Source organism: Hypanus sabinus, chromosome 15, assembly GCF_030144855.1.
Source record: "Hypanus sabinus isolate sHypSab1 chromosome 15, sHypSab1.hap1, whole genome shotgun sequence".
NCBI classification, from domain to species: Eukaryota; Metazoa; Chordata; class Chondrichthyes; order Myliobatiformes; family Dasyatidae; genus Hypanus; species Hypanus sabinus.
Genome location: NC_082720.1, coordinates 74976296 through 74991870, shown reverse-complemented (window position 1 = coordinate 74991870; position 15575 = coordinate 74976296). Strand labels below are relative to the sequence as shown.

Sequence of the window (15575 nt, the reverse complement as noted above, 5' to 3'; positions counted from 1 at the left end):
TGGTCGTCCACGTGACATCTACTAACAAGCTTTATAAATCTGCGGTCTCACCTCATCTTTCCTCAAGTCTTTATATTTTAAAAGATTTTTCCAACATCTAGAGACACCATTTCCTGAGTGGGATAGGTTAGTGCAAGAAAATCCTCTCCCAATGAATTTCTGACAAGGGATTGAGATATGAGACACAAGTCATTTATATTCTTACGCCAGATAATCCATCCTTTAAAAGTAATGCTCATTATTCAAACATCATACATTGGCCTTGGAGATAGATTTAAAAATATTTAACGTCAAACTTTTACTTGCATAATGCAGAATCATTTCCTGATAATCAGTTCTAAGAATCAGTATTACCCATTTCAGATTGCTGCCCTCAAAGATCCTCATTAAATTTCAGTCTGGTAAGAGATGAATTAAGGATGTATGAAGAAATTTTGAGAGCTGCAAAAGACTTGGCTATTCTCTAATATTCAATTTTCCTTCAATTACAATATATAAAACAAAAAAAGTTAGTCACCTTTACCTTGCCTGGAGAATTCATCTGACTCCCTGTGGACCAATTCTGTGACACGAGTCCCATAATGTAGTCTGGCATCATGATCGTATGCTTTAAGGGTCTCACTTGAGCTATAGGATTTCTGAGTGGGCACCCTGCACTCTTCGCTATCCAGTGAGGAGCTTGTGTAGCGGCATTCCTTCACACATCTGCCTCGTGTCAAGGAGCGGTGCCTACGGTCTTTAACATCCATTCTTCACAACAAGCTTTTTCTGATGGTTGTGTTTGAATAAATCTTCACCTCTAGGTAACCTGAAATAGTGAACAAAAATAGCTTTAAATCAACGTACTGTATCTAACTGGAGAAAAAAATTCCAGGAAACAACAATGATTATTACACTAGGCACGGTGATTATAATGAGATAATTTATTAATATCTGGCAATAAGTATCAAATATTTGCTTTTGAACTTCACCAAGTCAACTGGAAGCTGAAAGCACCCAGCAGGGCAAACAGCATTAATGGAAAGAGAAATAGTGTTAAATAGTTCCTGAGGTTTTGGACCTGAAACAGTAACTCCACATGTCGAACATACAGCACAAGACAGACTATTTGGCTCATGATGTTGTGCCAATTTTGATGCTGAATTATACTAAATGCCCTCCTCCTGTTTATTAGCCATATCACTCCAATCCCTTCATATTCATGTGTCAATTTAAAAGCCTGTTAAACTCAACCAAACTGTCTGATTCCACGACTATACCTGGCACCTACAATTCTCTACAGAAATGAAATTGCTCCTCAAATCACCTTTAAACTTCCACCCAACTGCACCCCTCCTAGTCCCAATCCTAAAACCATGCTATCTTGTATTTGATACTTCAACACTGGAGAACAGCTTCTGCTTATTCTACCCTATCTGTGCTTCTGAAAGAAGCATAGCACAGCTCACGGCTAGGCACAGCTCAAACACCATCTGTAAATATGCGAATGACACAACTATTGATGGAAGAATTTCAGGTGGTGACAAGGAGGCAAGGAGGACTGAAACAGATTAGCTGGTTGAGTGATGTTGCAGCAGCAACCTTGCACTTGACTATCTGAAATACAAACACATTGATTGTGGACTTCAGGAAGGGAAAGACAAAGGAACAAATACCAGTCCTCATTAAGGGATCAGCAGTGAAAAGGGTGTGTAGTTTCAAATTCTAGTGTGTCAACATCTCCGAAGATCTATCCTGGGCTTAGGATGTTGATGCAATTACAAAGAAGGCACAATGGTGGCTAAGTTACATTCGGAATCTGAGTAGACTTGGTAATGCGACCAAAAACCCTCACAATTTCTACAGTGGAAAGCATCCTAATTGATTGCATGACCATCTGGCATGGAGGGGCCACTACAGAGGATCAGACCAAGTTACAGAAATTTGCAAACTCAGCCACTCCATCACGGGCACTCGCTTCCCCAGCATCAAGGACATCTTCAAAAGGTGATGCCTTGAAAAGGCAGCATGTCATTAAGGACCTCTATCACCCAGTACACACACTCTTTTCATTGCTACCATCAAGGAGGACATACAGGAACCTGAAGACACATACTCAATCCTCCAGGCACAGCTTCTTCCCCTCCACCATCAGATTTCTGAATGAACAATGAACCCATGAACACTAACTCACTTTTGCTTTCTTTTCTCTTACTCTCTTTTTGCACCACTTATTTAATTTAGCATTTATGTATGCATATACACTCACACATATTTATAGGTTTTTACGCTTTTTACTATGTATTACAATGTACTGTTGCTGCAAAATCAACAAATTTTATGACCTATGCCAGTGACATTAAACCTGATTCTGATTCAAAATTTTAAAAGCCCATATCAGATATCAGCTCAGCCTTCAATACTCTAAGGAGAGCAAGCTGTTTGTTGAACCAGGCTATAAAGCTCATATGCTCTAATCCTGGCGGCATTCTGGTAAACACCTGCAACTTTTCCACAATGTCCACATCCTTCCTATAATGGAGCAATCGGAACTGTGCACAGTGCTCCAGGTGCGGTCTGACTAAAATGTAAAACAACTGGGGAATGACTTCCTTATCCTTATACTCAGCAGTGCTCCGAATGACAGCAGCAATCCATATGCCTTCCTTACCTCCTTATTCACTTGCAAGACCAGCTTCAGTGAACAGTGGATCTGGACCCCACGATCCCTATGTGCATCAGTAGTGGCACTGGTAGTTAAGCTGTTGTCTCACAGCTCCACCAATTTCAGTTCAATCCTGACCTTCAGTGCTGTTTGCATGGGGTCTGTAAGTTCTCCCTGTGAGCATGATGGTTTGCCCTGAGTGTTCAACTTTGCAAGCCACATCACAAATCTGTGAGCCAATTAGTCACTTTAACTAGCCCCTAGTATATAGGTGAGTAGTAGAATCCGGAAGGGGGCGAGGTTGGGGGATGGGAATGTGAGGAAAATGAATGGATCAGGGTAGGATTAGTATAAAACTAGATGCTTGATGGTCGGTGTAGATTTGATGGGCTGAGCCCACTTCCAAACAATACAGAACTGTGCAAACACAAAGTACATTGCAAATGCTGTGGTCAAATCAACACGTACAAAAGCTGGATGAACTCAGCAGGTCGGGCAGGTCAGCCGTTGAAATGAGCAGTCAATGTTTCGGGCTGAGACCCTTCGTCAGTACATGGTACTGTGCAGAAATCTTAGGCACATATATATAGCTAGGGTACCGAAAACCTTTGCACAGTACTGTAGAAATTTTATGTATTGCACTGTACTTTTGCCACACAAAAAACAACAAATTCCATGACTATGTGAGTGATGATGAACCTGATTCTGATATGGGTCTGTATTGTGGACAGAGAGTGAGAACGGGGCAGGGAGAGAGGAATCATAGTTGGGAAAAGGGGAGAGGAGAGGGGAGGGAGTGGAAAGCACCAGAGAGACATTCTGTAATGATCAATAAAGTAATTGCTTGGAATCAAATTGTCTCACCTGGTGTCTCAGGGCTGGATGTGTCTGCACCTATGCCAACCCCTGTCCCTGGCACTCCTTTTCTGCCACCTGTCCCACACCATTCTGTGGCACTTCATCCTTGCCAGTCCCAACATCCTTTGCTGCCACCTGATTTATAAGGATGCTTCCTGCTCCATGTTAACAAATACAGTGCTGTGCAAAAGTCTTAGGTACCCTGTAGATATATGTGCCTAAGACTTTTGCACGGTCCTGGATGTCTCGATAATTCTGTTAGTGAATGCAAATACATTCTAGAAGGACAAAATAAATACTTCAAGAACATTCTCGGTGCTTCCTCAGGAAAAAAAATAGATAGTCCTTACTGATTCCGCAGCTGTAGCTATTCAAAATATCCAGGCATCAGGGAAGCCACAAAGCAACTCGAGCTGCTGCAATGTGGGCATACAGAAACCAAGTGGAAATACTGGACAGAGCAGGCAACATTCCAAACAATTCTCAGCCAGCCCATTTAGCACCACCTGTCCCACCTGTATCAGCCACTGCAGATCTCACAAAGGACCTCATTAACCATCTCAGAATCCACAGAACTCGAGTGGTAGCAAGTTATCCTCAATCCTGTCGAACTACCTAAGAAATAACCTTGAGACCTGAGCATGCACATTTTTCTATGGGTTTACAAAAGGTCATGAATTTTTTTAAATATAATGATGTGCACTAGGTTAACTGAGCAAGGATGTCATGGAGGAACAAGAGGCCTGATGCAGGGTTTTGACCCACAGCATCATCAATTCCTTTTTCCCCTCCAGCAGATTGCTTGTTGGTAAAGATATCTTGGATGTTACTAGGGATGTTATGTGTATAAATGATAGTCATAAAATATCATGAAACATGTTAATAGTGGCATGATTTATGCTGATGGTTGGCTTGTAGATTCCAATCACCCGCTGAAAATCTGGTCAAATTTTACCAACCGTAAAGCACTTCAAGAAACAACTGACTATCAAAAACCAGAATCAGAATCAGGTTTATTATTACTGACATACAGTATGTCATGAAATGTGTTGTTTTGTGGTGGCCGAACAATGCAAGACATAAAAAAATTACTATCAATTACAATGAAAAATGTATCTAAGATAAATAAGTAGTGCAAAATTAGAGCAGAAAGTGAGGTAGAGTTCATGGTTCATTCAGGTGTCTGATGGCAGAAGGGAAGAAGCTGTTCCTAAAATACTGAGTGTATGTCTTTCGGCTCCTGCACCTTCTTTGTGATGGTAGTAATAAGAAGAGGGCATGTCCTGAAAGGTGAGGTCCGTAAGATGGCGCCTCTTGAGGCAATGCTTTTTGAAGATGTCCTCGATGGTGGTTAGGCTACCATCCATGGTGGAGCTGGCTGAGTTTACAACTCTCTACAACTATTTTCAATCCTGTACATTAGTGCTTCCATACCAGACAGTGGTGAACCAGTCAGAATGCTCTCCACAGTGCCCCTGTAGAAAGTTGTTGAAATGTTTCAATTACTTATTGAAACTGGTGTATTTCAAAAAATCACCTTTACAGCTTTTAGGTTTTGATATTTCTAAACTTTAAACCCTTGAATTAAATTGACTTTTATTTCTTACGTCCTTCACATATGAGGAGTAAAAATCTTTACATTACGTTTCCATCTAAATGTACAATGTTCAATCATGGTAATTTATAATAAACAGAACAGTCAATGTAACACAGAAATACTCTCAAATCAGTGTGAGTTAATCAGTCTGACGGCCTGGTGGAAGAAGCTGTCCTGGAGCCTGTTAGTCCTGGCTTTTATGCTGTGGTAACGTTTTCCGGTTGGTAGCAGCTGGAATAGTTCGTGGTTGGGGTGACTCAGGTCCCCAGTGATCCTACGGGCCCTTTTACACACAGCCTTTGTAAACGTCCTGAATCATGGAAACTTCACAAATGCAGATGTGCTGGGCTGCCCGTATCACTCTCTACAGAATCCTATGTTTAAGGGAGGTACAGTTCCAATACCAGGCAGTGATGCAGCCAGCCAGAGGCCAAGGATATAAATATTTGGAACCGTGCTTAAGCAGTGCCTTGGATGTAGCAGTGCTGTACAATTTTTTGCCCAGTGACAACAACATGTGCATACTGAATTTTATAAATAAGAGGTATTTATTTTAACAGCTAGCAAACACTGTCAATAAGAACTTTGATCTCCTCTGGGTTTCATCATTTTTGCTCTCGTTCATCTGCACTCTCACAAAACATACATAGCAGGCCTAAAGCAGGTAATGAAGGATTTTGTTTTTGTCAGAGTGTGGTGAACTACATATACCTATCTGGACACGCCCCCCCCCCCCCCCCCCCGCTGAGAGCTCCTGTGGCTCCTCCCACGGACCCCGGTATAAAGGCGATTGGAGCCTGAGCCCCGGGCTCAGTCTCCAGGATGTAGTGTGGTGGTCAATTGCTGCTTGTTCCTTCTTCCAGTCAATAAAAGCCTGTATCTCGCCTCACGTCTCGGAGAGTTATTGATGGTGCATCACAGAGCTTTGACACACTGTCCATTTGTGATTTTTTTGCTAAATGACTCTTTAAAAAGTCGAGTTTCCACATTATCAATCCTCTTCCTGCCACTTGCAAATTCTCCAGTAAGTTTTACAACAGCGATAGTACAGGCAGGTAACACCAGTACATGAATATTACTCATAGCTGCACATTCCTGACCTCATGAGCTTTCAGTGGAGCAGTTTCAGTTCTTTTGCACTTCACACCCTTTACTTCTTCAGAATTCAACATAGTGAATCAATGATTTTGTCAATAAAAACAGCATAAATAAGCGAGTTCTAAAATCTGTAGACAAATCATCACAACCTCCATGCTGTCAACACCATCTGCATCAGAAACTGGAAAGGGAAATGTGATTGTGTGCAGTACTGAAATATACTTAACATGCAAACAAGGCCAAGGGTGACAACCTTTTGTGCGCAGTTTAAATTCTTTTGCACAATAGTAGAAAAAGGTGTGTGCCCATATACATGGCACACCTTACAGGGGATGTTGGTCTCCACTGTGGACTGAGAGTGCCAAGGGAGAAGGGAGAGGGGAGCGAGTGGCAAGTACAGTACTCGAGAGACATTCTGTACTGATCAATTGTTTGGAATCAAAAGCCTTGTGTCCCTGGGCTGGGTGTGTCTATACCTGTGCCAACCCCTCTCCCCAAACCCCCCAGCACTCATTCTCTGCCACCTTTCCCACACCCCTCCCACGGCACTCCACCCTCGACATTCCCAACATCTTTTGTTTTTGCTAGATCTACAAACTTCCTCTCCACTCCACATTGACAAATACGTTATTGAGCAAACATATTAGCTATATATGTGTCATATATTTATATTCTCTTCTACTTCTTTCATATCCCGTTAGTCTCTCTGGTGCCAAAACTTGGAATATAGCTTCAGTTTTGTGATGCTGGGCCTGCTATTGGTGTGACATACCCATGAATTAGCTCCATGATCTCCTTGTCATTCTCAACATACCAGCTCCGGTACTCTTAGTAGGAAAGCTGAGAGTTCCTTCACAGGTGGTTACTTCAGGGGACCCTGTAAGCTGCAGTGACTTTGTGGGTCCTCCTGGCTGGGAGGCACTGCCTCAGAAGTGCTAACTTTATTCACTGTCCCAATCTGACATTTCCGTCTGAGTCTTCCTGAGCCAACTCTAATGCCTCACAGAGTGTCCTCAACCAGCTTGATTCCATTCAAAGAAAGGCCCTCAGGATTATAGGTGTGGATGAAACCACAACTCGTGAGAAGCTAGCCATCAGTAGCTTACACCACAGATGACACGTTGCTGCAGCTACTGTGCTATATAAAATGCCACAGTAACTTTAACACAGTAACTCACCCACAGTAAGATTATTAAGGGATTGGACATGCTGGAGGCAGGAAGCATGTTCCCGTGGATGGGTGAGTCCAGAACTAGAGGCCACAGTTTAAGAATAAGGGGCAGGCCATTTAGAACAGAGATGCGGAAAAACTTTTTCACCCAGAGAGCGGTGGATATGTGGAATGCTCTGCCCCAGAAGGCAGGGGAGGCCAAGTCTCTGGATGCATTCAAGAGAGAGTTAGATAGAGCTCTTATAGATAGCGGGGTCAAGGGATATGGGGAGAGTGCAGGAACGGGGTACTGATTGTGTATGATCAGCCATGATCACAGGGAATGGTGGTGCTGGCTGAAAGGGCCAAATGGCCTACTCCTGCACCTATTGTCTATTGTCACACCAGCCACAGCCCTGCAGACTTTCGCTCCATGATGCCTTCATGTTATGAGAGACGGCGCACAGCACAATCAAGTTTCTCTATGCCTGCTCATGCTGTTTCTATACCTGATGCGAGAACCCACACACTGGATAGAAGCTTCCTTCACTGTGCTACCAGAATATGGAACAGCCTTGCAGATGCTGTGGTTGGAAACTTCTGCGACGATGGGGTCCAAGTCTTCAAGAGTCGAGTGCACAAACACCTATCATCTCTGGGAGGGAAGTCACATGCTTCTTCATAAGCTATCATGAAGGGGACTGGGATGGCAATGCTTGGTTGTTGGCACGTAGGGTTAATACCTGACTTTCAAGAGCACTTGTGAGTTATGTTCCCGCTGGACTTAATCCTTAAACTGCTGGAGAACAGTGCGGAAAGATCAGGTGCTGTTTTCTCCCGGTAGGGATTAGTTTTTAGTTCCAAGTGCTCCTGTCACATTTTGTCACCCTGTAACCTTATCTTTCAATCTCTCTGAATTATGGAGGACAGCATGCATATAAATGTCTCTCTCCAGCACACCTCATCACGATCATCATGACTCCATCATTTCTACTATTATTTTAAAGTTTCTTAATTGTACACATGATTTTTTTATGTTCTATCGCTGAGCAGCAATGAACCATCTGAATGGCCTATCAGAGTTCCCTTTGGGAACTAGTTGACTTGATCAGCATTTCTGATCAGGCTATTGTTTATGATTGCACTTAACGAAAAAAGCACCTCATATTTTACCTTGCAGCACCGCAGCCTTCCAGATTTACCTCAAATTCTCCAGTTTTAGATAACTCCTTCTTTGTTTTTCCTGCCCAACATTACTTTAGCTGAGTTCTTCTCTTTCCATTTGTTTAGTATGGTCAGCTGGACATGTCCCTCAGCATTGTTCCTCACAACATATTACATAAGCACAACCAGATCATAAAACTGTCACTCCTAACAGTGTATAAACTCATTTGGTCTCACCCTATCAGAAATATTGGCTTTATTCTCACCCACCTTTCGAGCAGAGAACACTAACTTGTTTTCTCTCTTTCTCGGTTCAGTTGCAGAGACTCAGAGCTTCTCTCTCCACAGATGCTGCCAGATCTGCTGAGGGCTTCCAACATTTTCTGTTTTCATTTCAGATCTGTATCATCTGCAGTTTAGTTTTGAATTTCTATTTCTGCCTTTGCTGAGTTCTTGGCAGTTTCATCACAGACTACTTAGTGACAACATTTCTGTTAGGTAGGGCTAAAATTTTGGGGCCAGGTTGATGGAAATAATTAAGCAGATTCGCTGGTGGTCAATCCAACTGTCATGATGTGAGTAAGGAAGACAATATGGACGTTGCTTATTGGATAATGATGTAATCCAGTGCTTGAATGAGGGGTGTGGTCTTGAACTTGTCTCCCTAAGAAGCAATTTGTCTGGTCATGGACCTCATCAGAGTCGCTCTCTAAACTTCTTCCTGCTGTTCATGCCTTGTTGAGAAACTATTTTTCCCATCCTGCCTTTGAAGTCACCTAGTCATGGAGGGATAATATAGTTTGAGCTCTCACCAGCAACTTCGCAAGAAATTCAAGTAAGTGTAATCAAGGATATCCAACGTATAATCCTCCGCAACTTCCACCACCTCATACGTGATCCCACCACCAGCCACATCTTCCCCTCCCCCCACTCTCAGCTGTCCGCAGGGATCACTCCCTACGCGACTCCTTGTTCATTCATTCCCCCCCCCCCCACAATCCCTCCCCACCAACCTCCCTCCAGGCACTTATCCCTGCAAATGGAAGAAGTGCTACACCTGCCCTCACAGTTCTTCCCTCACCACCATCCCAGACTCCCGACAGTCCTTTCAGGTGAGGCACCACTTCACCTGCGAGTCAACTGGGGTGATATACTGTATCCGGTGCTTCCGATGTGGCCATTTATACATTGGGGAGACCCGCCACAGACTGGGAGACCGTTTTGCTAAACACCGGCGCTCAGTCCTCCAGCAGTGGTGGGATCTCCCTGTGGCCACACACTTCAGTTCCACAGACCACTCCCACTCTGACATGTCTGTCCATGGCCTCCTCTATCAACAAGATGAGTCCACATGCAGGTCGATGGAGCAATACCTTATCTCCCGCCTAGGTAGCCTCCTACCTGCCGGCATGAACATCCAACTCACTGACCTCTGTTGATACCCCTCTCCCCCCTTACCCCATCCCTATCTATAATTTTAGTCTGGTTCTCTTTCTCTCTCTTTTTCCCCCTTCACTACAATCTCCCCCCAGCCCTACCTTTCTTTCTCTTTTATTTCCCATAATTCTCCCCCTTCCCCCTAGCCCATTTCCCTCCAGCCTATCACTTCCCAGCTCTCTACTTCATCCCTATCCCCACTTCTTATCCCCCCTCGACCATCCCATGTTACTTCACTCCTGATGAAGGGTTTTGGCCCGAAACGTCGTCAGTACCTCCTCCCACAGATGCTGTCTGGCCTGCTGAGTTCTGCCAGCTTTTTGTGTTTTTTAAGTGTAATCAAGCTTGGAGTACACCAGAAAGTAATGCAATTCATCCTGTTCTTGTCCATATTACTAAACTTTCTTTGACCACTGAGCCCTCACAGTGTTTCTATCTGTCAATTAGCTCCCAGAAACATACAAAGTTCCCAAGAGGCTTGACAGGTTAGATATGGAGATGTGTGCCCCATGACTGGGAGGTTCTTCAAGATGAAAACTGGCAAATGCTTAGGTAGTAAGAGTGAAAAGTCATATGAATTAGTGTGACAAAGGTAACAGTTCAGCCAAGAGTAGGCACCAGGGACTCAATGACATACTCCTGCTTCCATTTCTACTACTTGATTCTGGGGAAGGATCATAAGACCATAAGACATAGGAGCAGAATTAGGCCATCTGGCCCATTGAGTCTGCTCTCCCATTCTACCATGTAGAGCTATTAAACCTCTCAACTCCATTTTCCTGCCTCTCCCTGTAACTTTGATGCCCTTACTAATGAAGAACCTATCAAACTCTTCTTTAAAATATACCCAGTGACTTGATTTCCACAGCCGTCTCTGGCAATGAATTCCATAGATTCATCACCCCCTAGCGAAAGAAATTTCTCCTCAATTCTGTTCTAAACGGATGTCCTTGTATTCTGAGGCTGTGCCCTCTAGTCCTAGACTCTTCCATAATTGGAAACATCCTCTGCATGTCCACTCTGTCTAGGCTTTCCCATATTCAAAAATGAGATACCTCCTCATTCTTCTAAACTCCAGTGAGTACAGGCCCAAAGCTATTGAATGGTCCTCATATTGTTCACATGAACCTCCTCTGGGCCTTCTTCAATGGCAGCACATCCTTTCTTAGACAGGAGGTCACTCACAATACTCTAAGTGCGGTCTGACCAATGCTTTATAATGCCTCAGAATTATAGGGAAGCGAGTGGAACTTGGAAGAACAGAATAAGTAATTATGTGAAAATGAAATTGCAATAAAAGTAAAATTTGTTACCTTTTCTCTGATTGGAATCAACCTGGTCAAGAGCTAAACCAGCGAGCTAAATCAGATTTTTTACACCAGAGTAATTTACATCAGAATTCTTTCAGTCTGATGTGACAATTAGTTTGATGATTTCCTAAACCCATTTGAGAAACTGATGGATATTTCCTGCCGCTATAACAATGATCACAAATAAAGGGTGTAGAGGTAGCCCAGGAAATTATAGACCAGTGAGTCTTACCTCAGTGGTTGGTAAGTTGACAGAAAAGATTCTGAGAGGCAGGATTTATGAACATTTGGAGAGGTATAATATGATTAGTAATAGTCAGCACGGCTTTGTCAAAGGCAGGTCGTGCCTTATGAGCCTGATTGAATTTTTTGAGGATGTGACTAAACACACTGATGAAAGAAGAGCCGTAGATGTAGTGAAAATGAATTTCAGCAAGGCATTTGATAAGGTACCCCATGCAAGGCTTATTGAGAAAGTAAGGAGGCATGGGATCCAAGGGGACATTGCTTTCCAGATCCAGAATTGGCTTGCCCACAGAAGGCAAAGTGTGGTTGTAGATGGGTCATATTCTGCATGGAGGTTGGAGTGCTTCAGGGTCCTGTTCCAGGACCCTGACTCCTAGTGATTTTTATAAATGACCTGGATGAGGAAGTGGAGGAATGGGTTAGTAAGATTGCTGATGACAAAAAGGTTGGAGGTATTGTGGATAGTGTGGAGGGCTGTCAGAGGTTACAGCGGGACATTGATAGGATGTAAAACTGGGATGAGTGGTAGCAGATGGAGTTCAACCCAGATAGGTGTGAGGTGGTTCATTTTGGTAGGTCAAATACGATGGCAGAATATAGTATTAATGGTAAGACTCTTGGCAGTGTAGAGGATCAGAGGGATCTTGGGGTCCAAGGGCATAGGACACTCAAAGCAGCTGCACGGGTTGACTCTGTGGTTAAGAAGGCATATGGTTTATTGGCTTTCATCAATTGTGGAATTGAATTTAGGAGCCAAGAGGTAATGTTGCAGCTATATAGGACCCTGGTCAGACCCCACTTTGAGTATTGTGCTCAGTCCTGGTCGCCTCACTACAGGAATGATGTGGAAGCCATAGAAAGTGTGCAGATGAGATTTACAAGGATGTTGCCTGGATTGGGGAGCATGCCTTATGAGAATAGGTTGAGTGAACTCAGCCTTTTCTCCTTGGAGCGAAGGAGGATGAGAGGTGACCTGATAGAGGTACAAGATGATGAGAGGCATTGATCAGGTGGATAGTCAGAGGCTTTTTTTCCAGGTTGCCACAAGAGGACACAGGTTTAAGGTGCTGGGAAGTAGGTACTGTGGAGATGTCGGGGGTAAATTTTTTACTCAGAGAGTGGTGAGTGCGTGGAATGGGCTGCCAGCAAAAGTGGTGGAGGCAGATATGATAGGGTCTTTTATAATAGGCTTTTAGATAGATAAATGGAGCTTAGTAAAATAGAGGGCTATGGGTAAGCCTAGTAATTTCTGAGGTAGGGACATGTTCAGCACAATTTTGTGGGCTGAAGGGCCTGTATTGTGCTGTAGGTTTTCTATGTTTCTAAAGTTGTTTAATTTGAAAGTACATGAAGCAGAATTTTCCTTATCAATGTTAAAAGCTCAAAGTAAATTTATTATTAAACTACATATATGTCACCATATAGAATCCTGAAATTCATTTTCTTTTGGGCATACCCAATAAATCCATAATAGAATACTAACCATAAAGGAATCAATGAAAGACCACACCAACTTGGGTATTCAACCAATGTGGGAAAAGGGAACAAAATGTGCAAATAAAAAAAGAAAGAGTAATAATTCATTAATTAATTAATAAGCAAGCAAGCAAGCAATAAATATTGAGAACATGAGAAGAAGAATCCTTGAAAGTGAGCCTATAGGTTGTGAAAACGTTTCAATCATAGGCAAAGCTAATTTGAGTGAAATTATCCCCCTTGGTTCGGGACCCTGATGTTGAGGGTTAGTAACTGTTCTTGAACCTGGTGGTTTGAATCCTGAGGCTCCTGCACCTTCTTCCTGATAGCAGCAGTGAGAAGAGAGCATGAGCTGGGTGGTGGGCTCCCTGATGATGGATGCTGCTTTCCTGTTACAAAGCTTCAAGTAGACATACTCAACAGTGAGGAGGGCTTCACCTGTGATGGACTGGGCCGTATAATTAATGAAAGACTTGTACACAATACTCAGCAAACATCACAGAAGTGTTGGTTGTACCTTCTACTGTGAAAGCAAGAATGGCAAGACCAGGTCTGCATTTTGTCTTACTGACATTTGCTGTTCTAAGAATGAGTCATCCATCATGAAGTTAATCATTCTGAAAGTGATGTCAGCCCAAGACAGGTGAAAAGCAAAAGAATTGCAGATGCTGGAAATCTGAAATAAAAACAGAAAATGCTGGAAATATTCAGCACGTCTGGTTGCATTCATTGAAATGAAACAGTTACAATTCTTGATGGATGAACTTACATCAGAATTTTTCTCGAAAACTGTTTTTCACTCAGTGAATGCCACCTGACGTTGAGTACTTCCAGTATTTTTTGTTATTTTACTACTTACTAAAGACTGTTCCTTTAAACTCATTTCAAAATGGCTGGATGTGACAATGGCAATGTTCAAACTTGGTTTAAAGGGGCGATTTTATTCTTGGGAATAATACGATAAAGAAAGGGCAATGAAAGACTCTCAGAACAATATGTAGTCTCTTGTTATTTCTCGCAAGTGACAGAAGTTGACAAAGATACGGGGAGATAGATACAGAAAGGAAAATAGAGCATAAGATAAATAAAGGAGGGTTGGGGTGTGAGGAGGTGGGGATAAGTGAGCAAGACAAACAAGAGACAGTTTCACAGCTTGAAGCAAATAGCAATGGCTGTCACTCAAGCTTGTGAGTGTCATAAAGGTTACAGATCCTGGACTGATGGATTAGGAGACTCTGCCAGAGGCAGCCAGTCCCTATCATTCACTTCAGTCGCTATTTGCTTTAGACTCCCAATCGCAGGTTTGTCAAACAAGGCTCAGAAAAGTGAAAAACACCTTGTAATCTCCTTTGCTCCTCCACTTTGAATCACGGGAACAGAAATTTCCATTTTTTAAAAATACATATTAAAAAAAACTCATTTGTAATTCCACCTTAGCAGTAACTCATTAAAATAAACTGGGAATCAATATAAAATCAAATAATGTCACAGAATATATAATTCCTTTCCTTCCAATTCGTCACAGAGAAATCTGCAGCTTTCCTGGTTAAAATTCATGGAATTCTAACAAGTCACAAGCTCCCTCCAGACTGTGATCTCAGAAATATTACAGGAGCTCCTGGCTGTCAAAGATTGTACAAGTTGGGTGCTCAAGGGCACCTGAGGACCTAGAGAAGGTTATGTTAAAGCTGAGCAGAAGCTAAGGCTCCCTCTGGGAATAACAACTTCAACAGCCTTTTGCCAGATTCCTGTGACTGCTGGCAGGACTGTGGTATTTATTAATTTTGCATGCATGCCCTTGAACAGAGGTCAAATTGGGGAGACTGCTCTACAGATAGGTTAGACAACAAAGCCAAGAAAAGATCCATGTTCGGGAATTATTCACAAACCAGCAGGAACTATCACAATGAACTGCACGTGTTCAGTAGAATGTCACTGCCCACAAATAAATGCAAAGTACAGGAGCTTAATTTGTATCATGGTCCCAAAATCCCTCAGAAAGGCCACAAGTTGAATATCACAAGGTCAGGAATGAGGAAGATCTACATAGCTTGGTTATCTCACTTCTGGGAAAAAAAATTCTAATTTAATATTTTTGTAAGTAAAATGTAGAATAAAAGTGAATCCTCATAATTTTGAACTAATTGTTCCCAAGTGGGACGTAGTACTGTGAAAGGTTCCACATGCTGCCACAGCAACTAAAGGTTTAAGGTTCCCTTTATCCCATACTTGTTTTACTGAAACGTGGTTCTTTCACAACAGGAGACACCGCTTGTGTTTCCTACAGTTTCATAACATTGCAGAACCTCTGACCATGGGCAGGGCTGTTTTGAACTGATGATACACTTCAAATTTATTTTCAGGATCTCATTATTTCTGCTTGAAAATGTCTCAGGCTATACTTAGGTAAAGATCTTGGATTATCAATAAACTTTAGTTCAAACAGCACTACTCAAGAGTTGAAAGTTAGAGTACAGTCACTGCTGTAATATAAGAGATGCAATGGCTAATTTGTAGATAGCCTCCTAAAACAGCAGTGAATAAATGATCCGATCATCTGTTTCCTTCGAGATTGAAATACACATATTGGCTAGC

General features: G+C 42.5%; 1 protein-coding gene across 1 annotated transcript in view; it reads right to left on the bottom strand.

Annotated features, from left to right (window-relative positions):
- Positions 1-15575, bottom strand: part of LOC132405597 (teneurin-2-like) — a 1448984-nt gene that overhangs the window by 783682 nt on the left and 649727 nt on the right. The window contains exon 3 of the mRNA XM_059990528.1: positions 524-808. Within this exon, the coding sequence (XP_059846511.1) occupies positions 524-749 (226 nt within the window). The 5' untranslated portion in view covers positions 750-808. The remainder of the gene's footprint in view (positions 1-523; positions 809-15575) is intronic.